The sequence below is a fragment of the Vipera ursinii genome (genome assembly GCF_947247035.1).
Source record: "Vipera ursinii genome assembly, chromosome: 2".
Taxonomy (NCBI): Eukaryota; Metazoa; Chordata; class Lepidosauria; order Squamata; family Viperidae; genus Vipera; species Vipera ursinii.
In genome coordinates, this window is record NC_139513.1 from 60913792 (window position 1) to 60932968 (window position 19177).

The window sequence follows — 19177 nt, forward strand, 5'->3', positions numbered from 1 at the left end:
TTCTTCTTCTGTGTGCTAAATTAATTTCTTCTCTTTCTCCCTCTCTCCCTCCTCCTCCTTCCCCCTTCTTTGATTGTGTTGATTCACAATCACAACATATATTCCAAGGGAGATTTATTTATTTATTTATTTATTTATTTATTTATTTATTTATTTATTTATTTATTTATTTATTTTATTACATTTATATACCGCCCTTTCCCGAAGGACTCAGGGCGGTTTACAGGGTAATTAAAAACCAAAAATACAAAAGTTAAAAACCAAGTTTAAAAAAGATTAAATTTATCCCTTTATAAATAAACCCCCAATTAAAATAAATTAATCCTCAGCCTGGGCCAGAGAGCTTGAAGAGCCAGGTCTTCAGGCCCCAGCAGAATGAACGGAGGTCGGGGGCAGTCCTCAGCTCCACTGGCAGCTGGTTCCAAAGGGCAGGCGCCCCCACTGAGAAGGCCCTATCCCTGGGTGTTACCCACCGGCAATCTCTTACCGGTGGCACCCTGAGAAGACCCTCCCTGTGGGAGCACACTGGACGAAGGGAACTTGATGCATATGTATCAGATGTATATGTTGTATGCAGATGTATATGTTGTGACTGTAATGCAGCCTGCCCATTAGGGCGGTAAGTTGTGATGGTTTTGTGAGCAACCTGATTTTGCAACCTTCTTTGCAGTGGTTGTTAAGCAAATGGCACAGTTAATGGTTGTTAAACAAATGCTATTAGTTGTTACACATACCCAGGGTTCGCTATGGGCTGGTTTTGCTGAAAACTGGAAGTCAACCTGGTTTGCAGCAAAGCCATAATAAAACATGGTCATGTGACCACGGGACACTGCAAAATGCCATAAATGTAGTCTGGTTTCTAAGCTTGGTTTCTGGGGAGGGAGGGAGGGAAAGCTGCTAGAACTTCAAATCCGGATTGTAAATATTCCCCCAGGTAGATCCATTGGAGTTTATGGACTGGTCGTAAGTCAGGGACTAACTGTATTGTCTTTCAATACTAATAGTTTCATGTTTACCATTTTGTAAAGCCTGATGCAGAGTTCAGTGCTGAAGGGATTTGTATCTGAAGAGCAGCTGATTATAGAAATTTAATAAATTGGTAATTAGTTGCCCTGCTGCCATTTCTGATATTTCCCAAAAGCGTCTTTTAGATTGCAGCTTTGGAACTCCCACTATATGAATTATGTTGTTTCTCTTCAACATAAACACAATGGTTAAATATTTTATCTGTGAACTGCCTTGCAGAGCATTCAGATAAAATGGGATATAAACTTTTTAATAACAGGTGAAGCAGCTAGGGTGAAACTGATAATTTCTCTAAGAAAAGGAAGTTAACAGAAGAAATTCCTTAAAAATAGTATTTGTTTGAATTTCAGCAGAATGCAGCAAATGCCGCAAATCATTCCCCTGCGATCATTCTGAACATTACTTTGGTTGATTATGTGCCATCACATTATCCACTTTTTAAAAACCATTCTTCAAATCACACAAATTTGAATAAATATGATAAATTCAGGTAATTGTGACTGCAATTATATCCATGCTGGTTTGAACAGTCTTCTGAATAAAAATGCCTAGAGCTATATATCTGCAAATGGAAATAAAATGTATTGCAATATTATTTAAATATTGTTTCAAATAATGTTACAAAGGTTTTGCATGATGCATAATTCTTCTCAGTGGCGAAACCCTCTCTTTTTCGGTATAATTTTTATGGATTATACCCTCACAATTAGTTCGCACATCTGGAGAAAATAGGAAACATGATTACAAATGTAAATATCACAAATAAACCAAAGGCCCATGTGGGTTGGTAACCTGAAGCTCTTGAGATATTTTGAACTGCAACTCCGATAATCAATAGCAATTGTCCTTGCTGGCTGAGAATTTTCAGTCCAGAGAGCCAAACTAGAAGTCCAATGGGGAAGGCATCTGATTGCTTGCCTCTGAATATTTTGTTTTCCCAGTGGCCATCTTGAATAAACTCACAAGCAGAACCTAAAAGCAATAATTAGCAACCATATTACAGTGGCATGTAATCTCAATTTCCTGTGACAAGAAATGTCTACCTTTGCCCTTTGCAGTATACGTTATATTGTACGTAACAAAGAATTGTTTTGTTTTGACAATTCTGAATGTATTGCTACCCAGTATGTTTGGCATGTTTCCTAGAAGAAGCAACTAATATTAAAAATTGGAAAAGCATTTTCCAGCTATTCCACCTCTGTGATAGATATTTTTGTGGAAAGAAAAACGACAGAATGGTGGGAAAGCAGAGGAGGGTACCAAAGAAAGATGGTATTAGGCTATGTAGACTCCCCATAAAATGTTGAGAAGGAGGCATGATAAAAACCTTGGCTAGGAGGATCCCTAGTCATCAGCAAGACTTGTAATTATTCTTGGAGCTGTTTCTTGAACAAGATTCCCCGCCCCCCCCTCTGAAAACAGTATTATTTGATTTATGCTTCATACTGTCTAAAATAGCTTAGGGTGGGAATTTCTTATACATAATTTTCTTTGGTATATTTATCATTTTGAGTTCAATTGTTAACTGGATATAGCTTTTTAAGGGTGGTGGTTTTTGTTTATTTTTGCTAAGTGAATGGTATGACCAATGTTTTCTTCAGCAGAATTTCTCCCACTGGAACCTCTTCCTTCCTTCCTTCCTTCCTTCCTTCCTTCCTTCTTACTCTCTCCTTTACCTGCAAAGATGGATCTTTCTTATTTTCAGAGTAAAAAAAACAAACTTTCTAAAAACAGTAACCATACACTGTTGGATGCAACAGCAACTTAAAATTAGAAAGCCAGGTTTAAAGAAAGCTAGCCTATTTTCTACTTGTTTTACATTCTAAGGAAGAAATGCTTTGATGTTATAGCTCATGCATCATCAGTAAAAACCGCAAGAGTTTTCAAATTTAATGAAGCATGGGTGTGATTTCTAATCAATAAGGTACCAAGCTTTTTATAACTCTGGGATAGCAAATAGCTTTGGATCCTTACCCAATATGTCCTTGTTTCTGTCCTTTAAAACTGGAGAGTTTTCACAAGCAAATCTAAATTTAAACAGGAAGCTAAGAAAGAAGATTCAAGAGAGAGACAGCTGTTTAACACACTAAGGGGTAGGCAAGTTACACTTTCTGTATGTTTTGGACTAGGGTTCAGCAAGCGCTTGTCATTGACTATGTTGCCCATGGCGGAAAGGTGTTGACATTCAAAGCTTTTAAAAAGGACCAGGCTGTCTTAGACTTTGACTTATACACTGCTTCACAGTGCTTTACAGCCCTCTCTAAGCAGTTTACAGAGTCAGCCTATTGTCCTGAACAATCTGGGTCCTCATTTTACCAACCTCGGAAGGATGGAAGGCTGAGTTAACCTTGAGCTGGTGAGGATCGAATGCCTGACAGTCAGCAGAATTAGCCTGCAATACTGCATTCTAACCTCTGCACCACCATTACATTGGTTTAAAGCAGGGGTGTCAAACTCAATTTCATTGAGGGCCGCATCAGCATTGCAGTTGCCCTCAGGGGGCCGAGTGGGTATGGCCTGGGTGGGCGTGGCCTACTGGGTGGGCGTGGCTAGAGTGCGTATGGCCTACTGGGTGGACATGGCCAGCTCTACCTCATTCGCATCAAGGGTGCCTATGGGGGCCTGGGCAGGAGTGGGACAGATCTGAGGGTCTCTGGCAGAAGGAGGGTCTCTGGGCCAGGGCCAAGGCAGCAGGGGCTGTTCCCTCACTGTTTCCAGGATGGCTTTGCGGGCCACATGAAACCACTTCACGGGCCAGATCTGGCCCCTGGGCCTTGTGTTTGACATGTCTGGTTTAAAGGCAATTTAATTAATATTGAGGCCAATTACACATTTGTAAGAATTGTATGAATTTTATAATATTGTAAATAGTAAAGCAATGTAGCCCCTGAGAGTGAATTCCAAAAAGCTGTTTTAGAGCATTGCCCCAATCAGTAATTCTTTAAAGCAGCCATGTCTCCTCCTAGAACTAAGAGGCAACTTCAGAAAACTGCCTTGAGAGTAGCTTTCTTTGAAGGACAGTTGCATGGCCTCAGGAAAAAGTGCAGTAAAGAATTTCAGGCTTACAGTATGTTATATATTGGTCTTCTCTGCTCTGAAGTACCCTTTTCCTGGCTGAATCTGAAAGACTATATAGGCTCCATTAGAGACCATATGTCAAAGAGGAAATTTGAAACAAACAGCTGGGTAAAACCAGCATCCCATTAAACTCTACTAGTGGATTCATGAATCTGAAAGATCTAAATGGAAACTTGTTCCAGATGATGTCTATTTCATATGTGGCAGTTATTGATTTGCAAACAAATACGGGCACACAGCTTTCCTTTCTCATATGATTTTACACTAAAGCCATTTCTACGCATGGGCAGATGTGTCTGAATCATCCAGATCAACTGGGAACTGTGTGATTAGATTTGAGTTCCTCATCCAAGAAGATTTGATTTGACTTGTCTTCAAAGAGAATCTCTGAAAGGAATCTTTTTTCTCAGCCCTCATATTGTGCAATTAGAGAGATAAGTATCTTAAAGCAAGATATATTCATTGATACGCTGGATGAAACAACTCTAGAGCAAGTGGGGCATGGATCATAGGTCATAATTTCAAAGGAGTGAATGGTAACACTGAATGTCACGTGTTGATGGAAAGCCTCACAAATAAAGCTCTAGCCTTGTATTATAGAGATTTGTGAAAATAACAACAAAACCACCATTCCTTATGTGCTGACATACATAATAGTTCATTATTATTCTTTAATTAACACTGTTCTTAACTTCAGGTCTCACTTCTTGCTCTATTTGATATGAGGTAGCCAGAAATATCTAATCACAAAGGTATTTTTCTTTCTTACTGCAGACATAACATTTCTTTCTTACTGCAGATAACATTTTTGGTAACCAAATTGGACTATTATGAGGCAACAAAAGAACTGAAGTCATGATATGGGATGAAAAACAATAAACAGAATATTTGGAAAGGTCAGATGAGCTTAATAGAGCATTCATATCATCAATTGATAATTGGGTAGAAGATTTAATTCTTAACCCTATATGCTATATTGTTGTTGTTAGTTGCGAAGTCGTGTCCAACCCATCGCGACCCCATGGACAGCGTTCCTCCAGGCCTCCCTGTCCTCAACCATCTTCTGGAGTCCATTTAAGCTTACGCCTACTGCTTCAGTGACTCCATCCAGCCACCTCATTCTCTGTCGTCCCCTTCTTCTCTTGCCCTCAACGTTTCCCAGCATTAGGCTCTTCTCCAGTGAGTCCTTCCTTCTCATTAGGTGGCCAAAGTATTTGAGTTTCAACTTCAGGATCTGGCCTTCTAAAGAGCAATCAGGGTTGATCTCCTCTAGGATTGACCAGTTTGATCGCCTTGCAGTCCAAGGGACTTGCAGGAGTCTTCTCCAGCACCATAGTTCAAAGGCCTCAATTCTTTGGTGCTCAGCTTTTCTTATGGTCCAACTTTCACAGCCATACATTGCAATTGGGAAGACCATAGTCTTGACTATATGCACTTTTGTTGACAGGGTGATGTCTCTGCTTTTTAGTGTGCTGTCTAGATTTGCCATGGCTTTCCTCCCCAGGAGCAAGCGTCTTTTAATTTCTTGGTTACAGTCCCCATCTTGGAGCCCAGGAAAATAAAATCTGTCACTACCTCCATTTCTTCCCCATCTATTTGCCAGGAATTGAGAGGGCCGGATGCCATGATCTTCATTTTCTTAATGTTAAGTCTCAACCCAACTTTTGCACTCTCCTTCTTCACCTGCAACAAGAGGCTCTTTAGTTCTTCTTCACTTTCTGCCATTAGAGTGGTATCATCTGCATATCTTAGGTTGTTGATATTTCTCCTGGCAATCTTAATTCCAACTTTTGATTCATCTAGCCCTGCCTTTCTCATGATGTGCTCTGCATATAAGTTAAATAGGCAAGGCGACAGTATACAGCCTTGCCGGACTCCTTTCCCAATTTTGAACCAATCAGTGGTTCTGTGTCCAGTTCTCACTGTTGCTTCTTGACCCACATATAGGTTTCTTAAGAGACAAATAAGATGGTCTGGTACTCCCATCTCTTTAAGAACTTGCCACGGTTTGTTGTGATCCACACAATCAAATGCTTTAGCATAGTCAATGAAGCAGAAGTTGATGGTTTTCTGGAACTCCCTAGCTTTCTCCATGATCCAGCGTATGTTGACAATTTGATCTCTAGTTCCTGTGTTTTGATCCACATACTGCTGGAGTCTACCTTGTAGGATTTTAAGCATAGCTTTACTAGCATGTGAAATGAGTGCAATGGTGCGGTAGTTTGAACATTCTTTGGCACTGCCTTTCTTTGGAATTGGAATATAAACTGATCTTTTCTAGTCCTGTGGCCACTGTTGAGTTTTCCAAATTTGCTGGCAAATTGAGTGTAGCATTTTTACTGCATCGTCTTTTAAGATTTTGAATAGCTCAGCTGGAATACTGTCACCTCCACTAGCTTTGTTGTTGGTCAGCTTTCCTAAGGCCCACTTCACTTCACATTCTAGGATGTCTGGCCCGAGGTCAGTGACCACCTCATCGTGTTTATCAGGGATGTAAAGCTCATTCTTGTATAGTTCTTCTGTGTAATTTTTCCACCTCTTCTTAATCTCTTCTGCCTCTGTTAGGTTCCTGCCATTTTGGTCCTCTATCATGCCCATTTTTGCATGAAACGTTCCCTTCATCTCTCCAATTTTCTTGAAGAGATCTCTGGTCCTCTCTATTCTATTGTTTTCTTCTATTTCTTTGCACTGTTCATTTAAGAAGGCATTATTTTCTCTTCTAGCTTTTCTCTGGAATTTTGCATTCAATTGGGTGTATCTTTCTTTTTCTCCCTTGCCTTTCGCTTCCGTCCTTTCCTCCGCTATTGTTCTGTACCAGCCTGCTACCGGCCCTGCAGCAAAAGCAGGGACAACCCCTTTACAAACGGCAAGAGGCTGGAATAAAGCCTGCCAAATTTATTCACATAAAACAGAGCAAGACAAGACACCAACCATGAAACAGGAGCTATGAAACAGGAACTATCCAAGCGGTTGCCTTCAGCAAACCAGCCCTCCCACACATTCCCCTTAAATTCAGTTCAGGGCATGGCCTCTCTCTGCCTCCTTCTGAGGTGCCCCATTGCCTTCCTCTGTTTACTCCTGATTGACTGCCTCCTGCGTCGGGCGTCCTTGAACAGGGCCAGCTGTGGGTCATCTTCATCCACGCTGTCAGGCTCACACAGCTGGGTCTCCGTCGTGACCAAGTGGGAGGGGCCCGGCTGAGGGCTCTGCGGAGCCTCAAGGCCATCATCAGCAAGCTCTTCAACACCCCCCTCCTCCTCCTCTGACTCGTCCGACCCAACTGCCGAACCCACAGGCTGACCCTGAATCACAAGAGCTATTTGCAAAGCTTCCTCAGACAGCCATTTTGCTTTCTTGCATTTCTTTTTCTTTGGGATGGTTTTAGTTGCTACCTCTTGTACAATGTTGTGAACCTCCGTCCATAGTTCTTCAGGCACTCTATCAGATCCAATTCTAAATCTATTTTTCACCTCTATTGCATATTCATCAGGGATATGATTTAATTCATACCTGAGTGGCCTAGTGCTTTCCCCTACTTTCTTCAGTTTAAGCCTAAACTTTGCAATGAGAAGCTCATGGTCTGAGCCACAGTCAGCTCTTGGTCTTGTTTTTACTGACTGTATAGAGCTTCTCCATCTTTGGCTGCAGAGTCAAAGAGTCAATCTGATTTCTTTGTTGACCGTCTGGTGATGTCCATGTGTAGAGCCGTCTCTTGGGTTGTTGGAAAAGAGTGTTTGCTATGACCATCATATTCTCTTGACAAAATTCTATCAGCCTGTGCCCTGCTTCATTTTGTACTCCAAGGCCAAACTTGCCTGTTATTCCAGTTATCTTTTGGCTTCCTACTTTAGCATTCCAATCCCGCATGATGATAAGGACATCATTTTTTGGTGTTAGTTCTATAAGATGCTGTAGGGCTTCATAGAACCAGTCAATTTCATCCTCTTCAGCACTGGTGGTTGGGGCATAGACTTGGACTACTGTGATATTGAATGGTTTGCCTTGGATTTGAACTGAGATCATTCTGTCATTTTGGGGATTGTATCCCAGTATTGCTTTTCCTACTCTTTTATTGACTATGAAGGCTACTTCATTTCTTCTGAGGGATTCTTGCCCACAGTAGTATACCTGATGGTCATCTGAATTAAACTCACCCATTCCTGTCCATTTTAGTTTGCTGATTCCTAAGATGTTGATGTTCAGTCTTGTCATCTTTTGTTTGACCATGTCCAGCTTTCCTTGATTCATGGATCTGACATTCCAGGTTCCTATGGAGAAAAAATCTTTACAGCATTGGACTTTCCTTTCACCACCAGACACATCCACAGCTGAGCGACCTTTCAGCTTTGGCCCAGTCACTTCATTCTTTCTGGCGCCACTAGTACTAGCCCTCTGCTCTTCCCCAGTAGCATATTGGACGCCTTCCGACCTGAGGGGCTCATCTTCCAGCGTCATATCGTTTTGCCTTTTGGTACTGTCCATAGGGTTTTCATGGCAAAGATACTGGAGTGGGTTGCCATTTCCTTCTCCAGTGGATCACGTTTTGTCAGAACTCTCTGCTTTGACCTGTCCGTCTTGGGTGGCCCTGCATGGCATAACTCATAGCTTCATTGAATTATGCAAGCCCCTTCGCCACGACAAGGCAGTAATCCATGAAGGGGATATGCTATATGCTCAGAGGCAAATTCTATTGTGTTCAGTCAAGTACCTTCAAAGATAATTGAATGTATCATGGAATCAAATGTACTTTTTAAAATAGCAGAAATATTGTTAAAATCCATCTGAAAATAGCCCTTATCCATTGAAGGGGATTTCAGTCAGACAGTAAGAAATACTGCATAAAAATATTTGGGAGAAAATATGTTTGAACTTATTCTTTCCATTGAAATTTGTCTACTGATCTATCTGTCCATCTGTCTACCTAAGTTGGCTACAATTTGTCCTACCTGAGAAACCATCAAGCTATAGTTATATTTGGATCACATGATACGTTAAAAAAGATTGTGAGTGATAACAACATACTCAATTTTGCAGAAGTACTGGTAAAATTGACATTATATTAATTCCTCAATCCAATAGCATAACAAAATGCTATTGATCTTTGGTCATTTGGGTTTTCCCCCACGTAGAATTGGAGGTATCAGGGCAATGTTTTGATGAAATCTCATCCGTCATCCTCAGGCTGGTGACTTCAGCTTCGTTCTTCTGGGAGAAGTGTGTGATAGTGGCTGTTTTTTCTTCTTTTTTAAACTGCCAGATAGGGTGTGTTCGGTGGGTGGAGGCTTGGCTGTGTTCTGATGGGGTGGAGGTGTGCTCTGATTGGGTGGGGGGCTTAGCTGTGTGTTCTGATTGGGTGGGAGTGTGTTTTGAATGAGGGCTGTGTTCTGATTGGGTGGGGATGTGTTTTGAGTGGATGGGCTGGTCTCAGCTGCCAGCCTTAGACCTGAACTGGTGAGTTGTGCTGCTTTTGTTTGGCTCCGTGTTTGTGGTGGTGCCATGTTTTTATAGTGGGTGTCAGTTTGCTTATTGTGTGGTTTGGAGGGGTTTAAAGTGGCTAATGTTGCAGCTGTAGTTAGGTTTCTGTTTTGTGGTTGTGTGTCGTTATCGTTGTGGGTTCGGCTTTGCTTTTTGAATGGTTGTGTGGTGGTGATGTCATGTGATGTTATCATGAGTTTGGGTCTGGTATCATTCTTGGTGGTTGGGACCCGTCAGTCAATCAAGGTGGGTTTCCAAATGGCTGGTAGGCGAGAGGTATCATCTCGTTTGTTCATGCTGTGGGGGCGTTTTTCTATCTCGATGGCTTCTCTGATTATTCTGTTGTTAAAATGTTCAATTTTGGCGATAGTTCTGGTTTCTTTAAAATCAATTTTGTGTCCCGTGATGTTATCATGAGTTTGGGTCTGGTATCATTCTTGGTGGTTGGGACTCGTCTGTCAATCAAGGCGGGTTTCCAAATGTTCACCATGGAAACAGAAGCTAACAATCAACTTCCCTTCCTTGATGTCTTAGTCTACAAGAAATCCAACAGCTCCCTAGGACACACTATCTACCATAAAAATACACACACAAACTGCTACCTGAACGCACTCTCACACCACCACCCAGCACAGATCAACTCCGTAGCCAAAACACTCATCTCCAGAACAAAACACCTAGCTGACGAACAACACCTAAAAACCGAACTACACACTCTCACTAATGTATTAACAGCCAACAGATTCCAAAGAAACATGATTACCAACTTAATCCGAAGAGAGACACCCACAAAAATCCAAGACAGAGAACAAGAAAATGGCTTAAAATACTTAAAAGGGACCACAGACAGAATCAGCAAGATCCTCCAAAAACACAACATCAAAACAGCATTCTGCACAGACAGAAAGATATCCACCATCCTAAGAAACCCCAAAGACATAACTGGGTTAGAAAACCAAGGAGTATACGAAATCCCATGCCCCACCTGCCCCACCACATTCATCGGACAGACCAACAGAAGATTAAGTCCACACATTGACGAACACAGGAACTCACTCAGAAAGGGAGAACAAACTTCATCCCTGTTCCAACACTTTAAAGCCACGGGACACAAAATTGATTGAACATTTTAACAATAGAATAATCAGAGAAGCCATCGAGATAGAAAAACGCCCCCACAGCATGAATAAACGAGATGATACCTCTTGCCTACCAGCCATTTGGAAACCCACCTTGATTGACAGACGGGTCCCAACCACCAAGAATGATACCAGACCCAAACTCATGATAACATCACATGACATCACCACCACACAACCATTCAAAAAGCAAAGCCGAACCCACAACGATAACGACACACAACCACAAAACAGAAACCTAACTACAGCTGCAACATTAGCCACTTTAAACCCCTCCAAACCACACAATAAGCAAACTGACACCCACTATAAAAACATGGCACCACCACAAACACAAAAGCAGCACAACTCACCAGTTCAGGTCTAAGGCTGGCAGCTGAGACCAGCCCATCCACTCAAAACACATCCCCACCCAATCAGAACACAGCCCCCATTCAAAACACACTCCCACCCAATCAGAACATACAGCTAAGCCCCCACCCAATCAGAGCACACCTCCACCCCATCAGAACACAGCCAAGCCTCTACCCACAGAACACACCCCCTCTGGCAGTTTAAAAAAGAAGAAAAAACAGCCACTATCACACACTTCTCCCAGAAGAACAAAGCTGAAGTCACCAGCCTGAGGATGATGGATGAGATTTCGTCAAAATGTTGCCCTGATACCTCCAATTCTTCGTGGGGAAAAACCCGAATGACTAAAGATCTACATACAAACACCCTCGAAAACCTCAGAAAACACACACACACACACACAGTACAATTGTGTCTGATTCTTGGAGACTGCCTGAATAATCCCTACCATTTTCTTGGCAAAGTTTGTCAGAAATGGTTTGCCATGGCCTCTTTCCTAGGGGTGAAAGAAAGTGACCGGCCCAATGTCACCAAGCTGGCGACCTTGAGATTAGAAGTCAAAGTCTTCTGGTTTCTAGCCCGATGCCTTAACCACTACACACATACACTCTCTCTCTGTCTGTCTACACATACACACAAAATAATGTTAGAAAATAGATAACAAGAATATAAATACTGAACAGGGAAGAGAACTGGACACATCTGGTCTTTCAGGGGTGAAGTTCAGGACATTGATGGGAGGATTCCTGATTTTTATTAAGTGCTGCCAAGTTGTGTTGACCTTCTTCAAACTATATAGACAGACAAGAAAAATGAAGGATTCCTAGTTTTATTTTTAAAGTATACATTTCAATCTCCTTCTGAGCATTATGTTTTCCCAAATAGAACAATATTGATATTTATTTATGTTGTTGCGAATGAGTTAACATCAAAACCCATGTAAATGGTAAGATGTTCACCTTCTCCTAAATCATTTGCAAAGTCTGTGAAACATCCTCCTGAGATGAAATATGCCAATAAAAAAGCATACATATATAGCTTGTTCTCTTAGTCTAATCTAAATCATACTTAAATTATGCTTATGTCAGAGATACTCCTTGGATAGTTTTACATTTCTTAGGAATTTAAGAAGTCTAAAAGCACAACATTCTTCCATCTACACATGCAATAAAAACTAAACATAAAAAGGAATATGGATAAACCCACAAAGTTTCTCTTAACAGATTTTATTGATGTTAAAGCTTGAATCCATTATACTGCCAGTTATCTGTGGTAAATAACAAGGAAATAAATATTTTCTGACCTTTTAGAGGCCAGAATTAATATATAGATCACCCATGGAGAACAATTCTGCCGAGAATAAAGAATGTGAGATTGCCCTTCCAATATGATATCTTCCAGAGGTATGGGGACTGAAAGACCCAACATTCCCAGCCCCTACAGAAGACCAAATGAACTCTGTGAGGCTTAGTTTTGAATAGACAAATATCATTTTGCACTGACTTGTGTGTTTTCTGTTTTTTATATATATTATAAACAGAGTCATTCAAGAAGTGGCTATGATGCACAGCAAAAGAGGCAAATACAATCATAGCCAAAGTGAGAGCTTTAAAAACAGGTTTAATTTCAAACGTTGACATTTTTATTTGAGTGGCTTTTGACTATTATTTTTATTATGTTTGGTTCCTTCAATATTAGGAAACATTTCTATCTGTCCATCTTTCTCCTCCCTCTTACGTGCCACTTCAGTCACAAATTTGCAGTGTGTACTCAGAACCAATAAAAAGGTTTAAACACATGCCCAATATTGCACAACAAAACAATACATAATTGAATTATTCCATTCCAAAATAATTAACTATCGCTTATTGGGGGTGGGGGTGGGGCTGAGAAATCCCTATTCTTAAATCAAATCAATTCCACTTCCTGGAAAAGCCAGGCCTCCATGGCTTTTGTAAATGCCAACAGATTTTACTCTGTGGGTGAGAGGGAACAATGTTCTACAAAGGGAAGGTGGTTGTGGGAAAGACCTGCTTTCATGGCAATTGATGAAATCTCCTGATGAGTCTTTTTGAGTGGGGGCTGAAGGGAGTTGTTCCTTTAAGAAGTTGTTGGATGGACAGGTGCCACTGAAAGCAGGCAGTCTCCAAGATATCCTGGTCTAGAGTTATGTGTGGATTTAAAGCATCTTCATCTGCACCAATCACCAGAAGCCCACTGGCAATCGATGCAGCTCCTGCACTAGCATATTATCCAAGAAATTTGCATATTGCATTCTGAGACCAGACTAAAAAGGATCCAGACAATACATTTTATCTCAGAACCTCAAAATGTGCAATTTTCCACAATTGTCTTCTTCACAATATTCCGCCAAAAGAGAAGCATGGAAATTGGTTTGTACTTTTTAAGAGAGCTCAACTATGATTTCTTGAGGATTAGGTGCTCCACCACCTCTTAAAGGCCAGAAAAACCACACTCCTCCCTCAAAGAAGCATTCATCACTGCCCTATTCAAGCTTCCTATAGCAGCTTTTGAGGCTTTCATCAACCAGAAATGGCAGGTATCCAATCCCAGGTAGCAGAGCCAATGTCACGAAGAATCTTGTTCACTTCCTTAAGAGCAACAGGCTCAAATTCCATTCAGATAAGCTCATAAGATGAGGCTTCTACCACCTCTACTGAATGTGCTCATATAACTGCTCTTTTGTCCTATCCTTATTCAGAAGGATCTCAGTCACTTTTAAAAGGGCCATTGAATGATAATATGGGTACAGAAATACTTCTGTTTCACTATTCTTTAGTTCCACAGTATAAATATGAACCTCTTTCTCATGTTTGGATAGGCTCACTCTTTTACCTGTTATGCTGTAGGATCTTCTTTGCTTCAGCATCTCCTTGAGCTGCTCATAAAGAACTTCCTTGAATTGATGGACATGAGGACCTATCATATGCAGTTCTCCCAGTGATGGGATTCAACTATGTGAACAACCAGTTCTCTGTGTGGATACCGCTTCTGGAAGTCCATTCTGGGCCTGGGCAACAAAAAAGTAGCTACTTGTACTGCCGAACTGGTACAAACTGGCTGAACCTTACCACTGAGTTCTCCCCATAACAAATCTTAATGTCCTCCAACTCAGATTACATTTCTCAGAGACAAAACCCAGATTGAATGGGGTCAGTGTCATGAATCAAGTCTCTGATGAACTGGGGACAAGCACACGGTTGTCATAGTGGTCACAAATTCCTGAATGGCCTCTATTCCTCCCTCAATAAGACAAGTTAAAATTAACTGGAAACATTACTCTATGCTCCTCCAACACTACTGGAGATGGAATCATGCTTGTTGGCCAGATAAAGTCTGTTGGCATTTAGGAAAGCCACTAAGGCCTGGCTTTTCCAGGAACTTTGGGATTTGATTTAAGAATCAGGATTTCTCTCCTCCCACTCCCAATTGTACAGCAGAGAGAGTGTACAACAGCAACGATTTCAACTTGCATCTAAAATCTAGCTTCTGAAATATGGTCTCATACTGGGTTATCTGTGCCTGTGGTTGCTTAGTCATTTAATCAGCCATTTAATCAGGCAGTTCTCTGTCCAAACACTGACAGAGAACAGCCTGATATACAAGCAGGATTTCAGAAAGGAAGAGGAACGTGTTAGCATATTGCCAATCTATGTTGGATAATGGAAAAAGCAAAGGAATACCAAAAAGTCCTCTACGTGTGCTTCATTGGCTACACAAAAACTTTTGACTGTGTTGACCGTGAAAAGCTCTGGAACTGCCTCAAAGAACTGGGAGTGATCAGTGGAAAAAGAAGGGGCTGCCCTAGTATCTGCTGGCTGGATACTATAAAGAATGACCCTGGATGACCATGGCAGATCTGAAGAGCGAGACAGAGGGGCATGGAGAGTGCTGATCCATAGAATGGGTAAGGGTTGAACATGACTGAATGGGGGATAACAACGATGTTGTGATCTTCCCAAATCAAAACAGCCACCCCAATCTTCCTGCCTTGGGATAATGGGCAGTGATAAATCCAAACAGGGTGACAAGTACATGACTGACTGCCAGATCTGGATCTCTGTGATCAGGGAAAGTTTTCCCAACCATCTTTGTTTAGAACAAATTCACACAGACACACATACATAGACTCTTTTTCTGTGGCCATGCAACTGGAAAGTAAACTTCTCTCTCTCTCTCTCTCTCTCTCTCTCTCTCTCTCTCTCTCTCTCTCTCTCTCTCTCTCTCTCTCTCTCTCTCTCTCTCTCTCTCTCTCTCTCTCTCTCCCCTTAAATTCTAAAACCCACGTGGCATTTGATGTAGTCTAAAATCATTGTTTTGTGGACAAAGCTACATATCCCACAGTTCTTTGTGTTTCATATTGATCCAGGAAGGGCATCAGCTAATTATACTTAGCAATGCTACAAATTATTTTATGACATATTATAGATACCAGAGCTTGCATAGTTCAACAACTATTCAGAAAAAAGTGCTTTGACTATAAATACAGCAAGCATGCCATGTACTTTGAAGATGTCATTTTCCAATCGCTATGTTTGTGTCAGTTACAGCAAGTAACTAGTAAGTGTAATAAAGTTTGTGTATTCCTTCTGCTTTTGTGTGGGATGCCTTCTGCGTTTCTATGGGATGATATTCCTATTATTATGCTGAGTCTAAAACACACTGTACATTGTTAAGTCACATGGTGAAACATTTCTCTGATCTAAAGTGCTTCAGCTGAGTATTTAAAAAGCCCATTGAATTACAGGTTGCAATCTGAAAAAGCAACCTTGCTTGCATTATTAAGTATTTTCTAATTTGACATTTTTGGGAAGTGCTAAAAATATGCTGTCTCTACTAAAGCATGATTCTTTGGGGTGTGTCTGAGCATCAACAAAAGAAGAGTACTCGGATATGACAAGAAATGCTTATGCCTGCAAATTTACAGCATGTCTAATAATAGCCTTGCAGCCTTTTCACTGCATAGACTTGCATACTGTGTGTTTTTATTGTTATTACCGTTGCTGTTTTTCTTCCAAATATTCTATCTTTTCCTGAAACTTGCATCCTAATTTCAGGTAGTAGAGAAGCAGCATTCACCTATGCCATCATTGCTGCCGGAGTAGCCCACGCCATTACTGCTGCCTGCACCCAAGGGAACTTGAGCAATTGTGGTTGTGACAAGGAAAAGCAAGGACAGTACCACAAAGATGAAGGATGGAAATGGGGAGGCTGCTCTGCAGACATCCGATATGGAATAGGATTCTCCAAAGTGTTTGTGGATGCCAGGGAGATTAAGCAAAATGCAAGGACTCTCATGAATTTGCACAACAATGAGGCTGGGCGAAAGGTAGGCACCTTTGCTAAGCTCCTAATGTGGCCAAGCAAATTATTTTGTATTATGTATGTGCATGTGCTATGAAGGTAATGTCACTTCCCATTTAACTAGGATGTGAATTTGCATATCAATGGAACTGACTCAGGAAATTATTTGCACCAAGGTTGACATGTTATAATAATGAAGCAGGAAGCAACCAGAAGAAAAACATATTCATAATGAAATAATGTTTTGACATTAATCATGCATGTAGCTCAGTGATCAGATCTTTTTCTTCTGTCTTACTTATGACTTATTTATTACTGGTGAAGTAATGAGTGGGTCATATATGTGTAAGATGGTAAGATTAAAAAGTTAGTACCAACCTCTTGCTTTTAAATAATAATTTTGTTTGGAACAACTCAAGGCAGAGAATAGATCTCATGGTTAGAATGCACTCTACAAAACTTTTCCTCTGATCATTACATAACAGTTTGTACAGGTTGATATTGGCTTGATTTAGCATTGGTAGCTAAAGAATACCATACATGAATAAGAGCCCTGGTGGAGCAGTGGTTTGAATGCAGTATTGCAGGCTAACTCTTCCCACAGTCTGGAGTTCGAGCCTAATGAGTTCAAGGTTGACTCACTCTTCCATCCTGAGGAACCAGATTGTTGGGGGCAATATGCTGATTTTGTAAAACCCCTTAGAGAGTGCTGTGAAGCACTCTGAACTGGTATATATGTTTAAGTGCTATTGCTATTCTGTCCCATTATTGGTTGCCTTCCTAGGGAGTAGGGACAGGTGAGAAAGCTCTGCCACTACAAGACAGTTGTGAATATAGATAATGAATGAGACCTGAATTGCAACTTTTCTAATTCTGTATATATAACTGGGAAATTGGCAAGATGGGAATGAAAACTTGTTTGTTATACATCCAAAATTTTGTTGTTGTTAGCTGCGAAGTCGTGTCCGACCCATCGCGACCCTATGGACAATGTTCCTCCAGGCCTTCCTGTCCTCTACCATCTGCTAGAGTCCATTTAAGCTCACGCCTACTGCTTCAGTGACTCCATCCAGCCACCTCATTCTCTGTCGTCCCCTTCTTCTATTGCCCTCAATCTTTCCCAGCATTAGGCTCTTCTCCAGTGAGTCCTTCCTTCTCATTTGGTGGCCAAAGTATTTGAGTTTTAGCTTCAGGATCTGGCCTTCTAAAGAGCAGTCAGGGTTGATCTCCTCTAGGACTGACCGGTTTGATCGCCTTGCAGTCCAAGGGACTCGCAGGAGTCTTCTCCAGCACCATAGTTCAAAGGCCTCAATTCTTTGGCGCTCAGCCTTTCTTATGGTCCAGCTTTCACTGCCATACATTGCAACTGGGAAGACCATAGCCTTGACTATACGCACTTTTGTTGACAGGGTGATGTCTCTGCTTTTTAGTGTGCTATATCCAAAATAGTTTAGCTTTACAAATTAAGAACCCCCAGAATAATTCCATAATTTGATGTTTGGTCAGAATGGCTCTCCAGAAGTCATTGATAAGTGTCACATGACCTGTTAGCAATAGCAATAGCATTTAGACATATATACCATTTCACAGTGCTTTACAGCCATCTCTAAGCAGTTTAGAGTCAGCATCTTGCCCCCAACAATCTGGGTCCTCATTTTACCAACCTCGAAGGATGGAAGGCTGAGTCAACTTAGCCAGTAAATACAGTATGTAAGGAATTTGTGTCACAATGTTTGCCACCTTACTTCCCTTGCAGACAGCTTTTAGAGTGGCACAATTGTGCATGTGTGAACTGCACATACAGTGTGTTCTATGTGCTTTTCTGTGAGCTGCAGGAATTGTGTGTGTGTGTATAAACACACATACACACACACACACAATCGTAATAATGCATATTATTAGAAAGGAAAGAAAATACTGTGTCATAGCTAAACCTATTTATGTCTATGAGAAGAAATAGTTAGAAGACTAAGTGAAGATATGATAGCATACTATATCTCAAGAATCTCAAGCTATGTCATGTGGAGAAAGAGACAGGAAAGCCGATTCTGACTGAATAATAGAGGAAACAACTTCAGTCATTGACAGATCTGTTCATGCTGTGAAGCATGTGTTTGAAACTGAATTCAAAGCATTGCATAGTCCTAATGTGTATAGTGAATCTTCACATGTTAAACATTTGTTGAATGTCATGTGAACAGATATATTCTTTGATGTATTCATGCAAGTTTCCATAGAGCATTGCAGTCCCAGATTGTTGGTCGAAAAATTCCAATGCCTTCTAATGGGGGGATCAGATCATTGATAAAGTACGCTCACAGTATCGCATGGCCAACCCATTCATACTAGCATTCAGATATACGGACTGTAATGCAAAACTGGCTGGTAGATACTTAAATTGCATTTAATACTAATAATATGAGCATCACAACTTTCACTTTGTAGAAGGCATAATAGGGAAAATTGCATCTGCGCTGACTTTGGCCTTCTAATATTTTCCCCACAAATTTAAAGCTATTATATTTTCCCAATGTGGAGCTATTGAATTGATTTTGGAGTTATTGGAAATTTCTTGCTTCTATAATCCAGCACAAGACTGGTTAACATTATTTAAAGAATCCAGATAAGTTCATCTATGAAACTTAGTAACTTTGATGCTCATTTCTGCCATTTAAATAAAGGTTCACAAAATATAAAGTTTGGTGAAATGGCATTTTTAAATGTAGAATTTAATTCATGGTAATAAAATATTTAGTATTTAGTATTGCTATACCATTTGA

The 19177-nt window shown here is 40.8% G+C and overlaps 1 protein-coding gene across 1 annotated transcript in view; it reads left to right on the forward strand.

Moving 5' to 3' along the window:
- WNT7A (Wnt family member 7A) overlaps window positions 1–19177 on the forward strand; it is a gene marked incomplete at both ends in the record, with an annotated part of 55757 nt that overhangs the window by 20544 nt on the left and 16036 nt on the right. The window contains one exon of the mRNA XM_083356559.1: window positions 16151–16422. Coding sequence (XP_083212685.1) covers window positions 16151–16422 — 272 coding nt within the window. The remainder of the gene's footprint in view (window positions 1–16150; window positions 16423–19177) is intronic.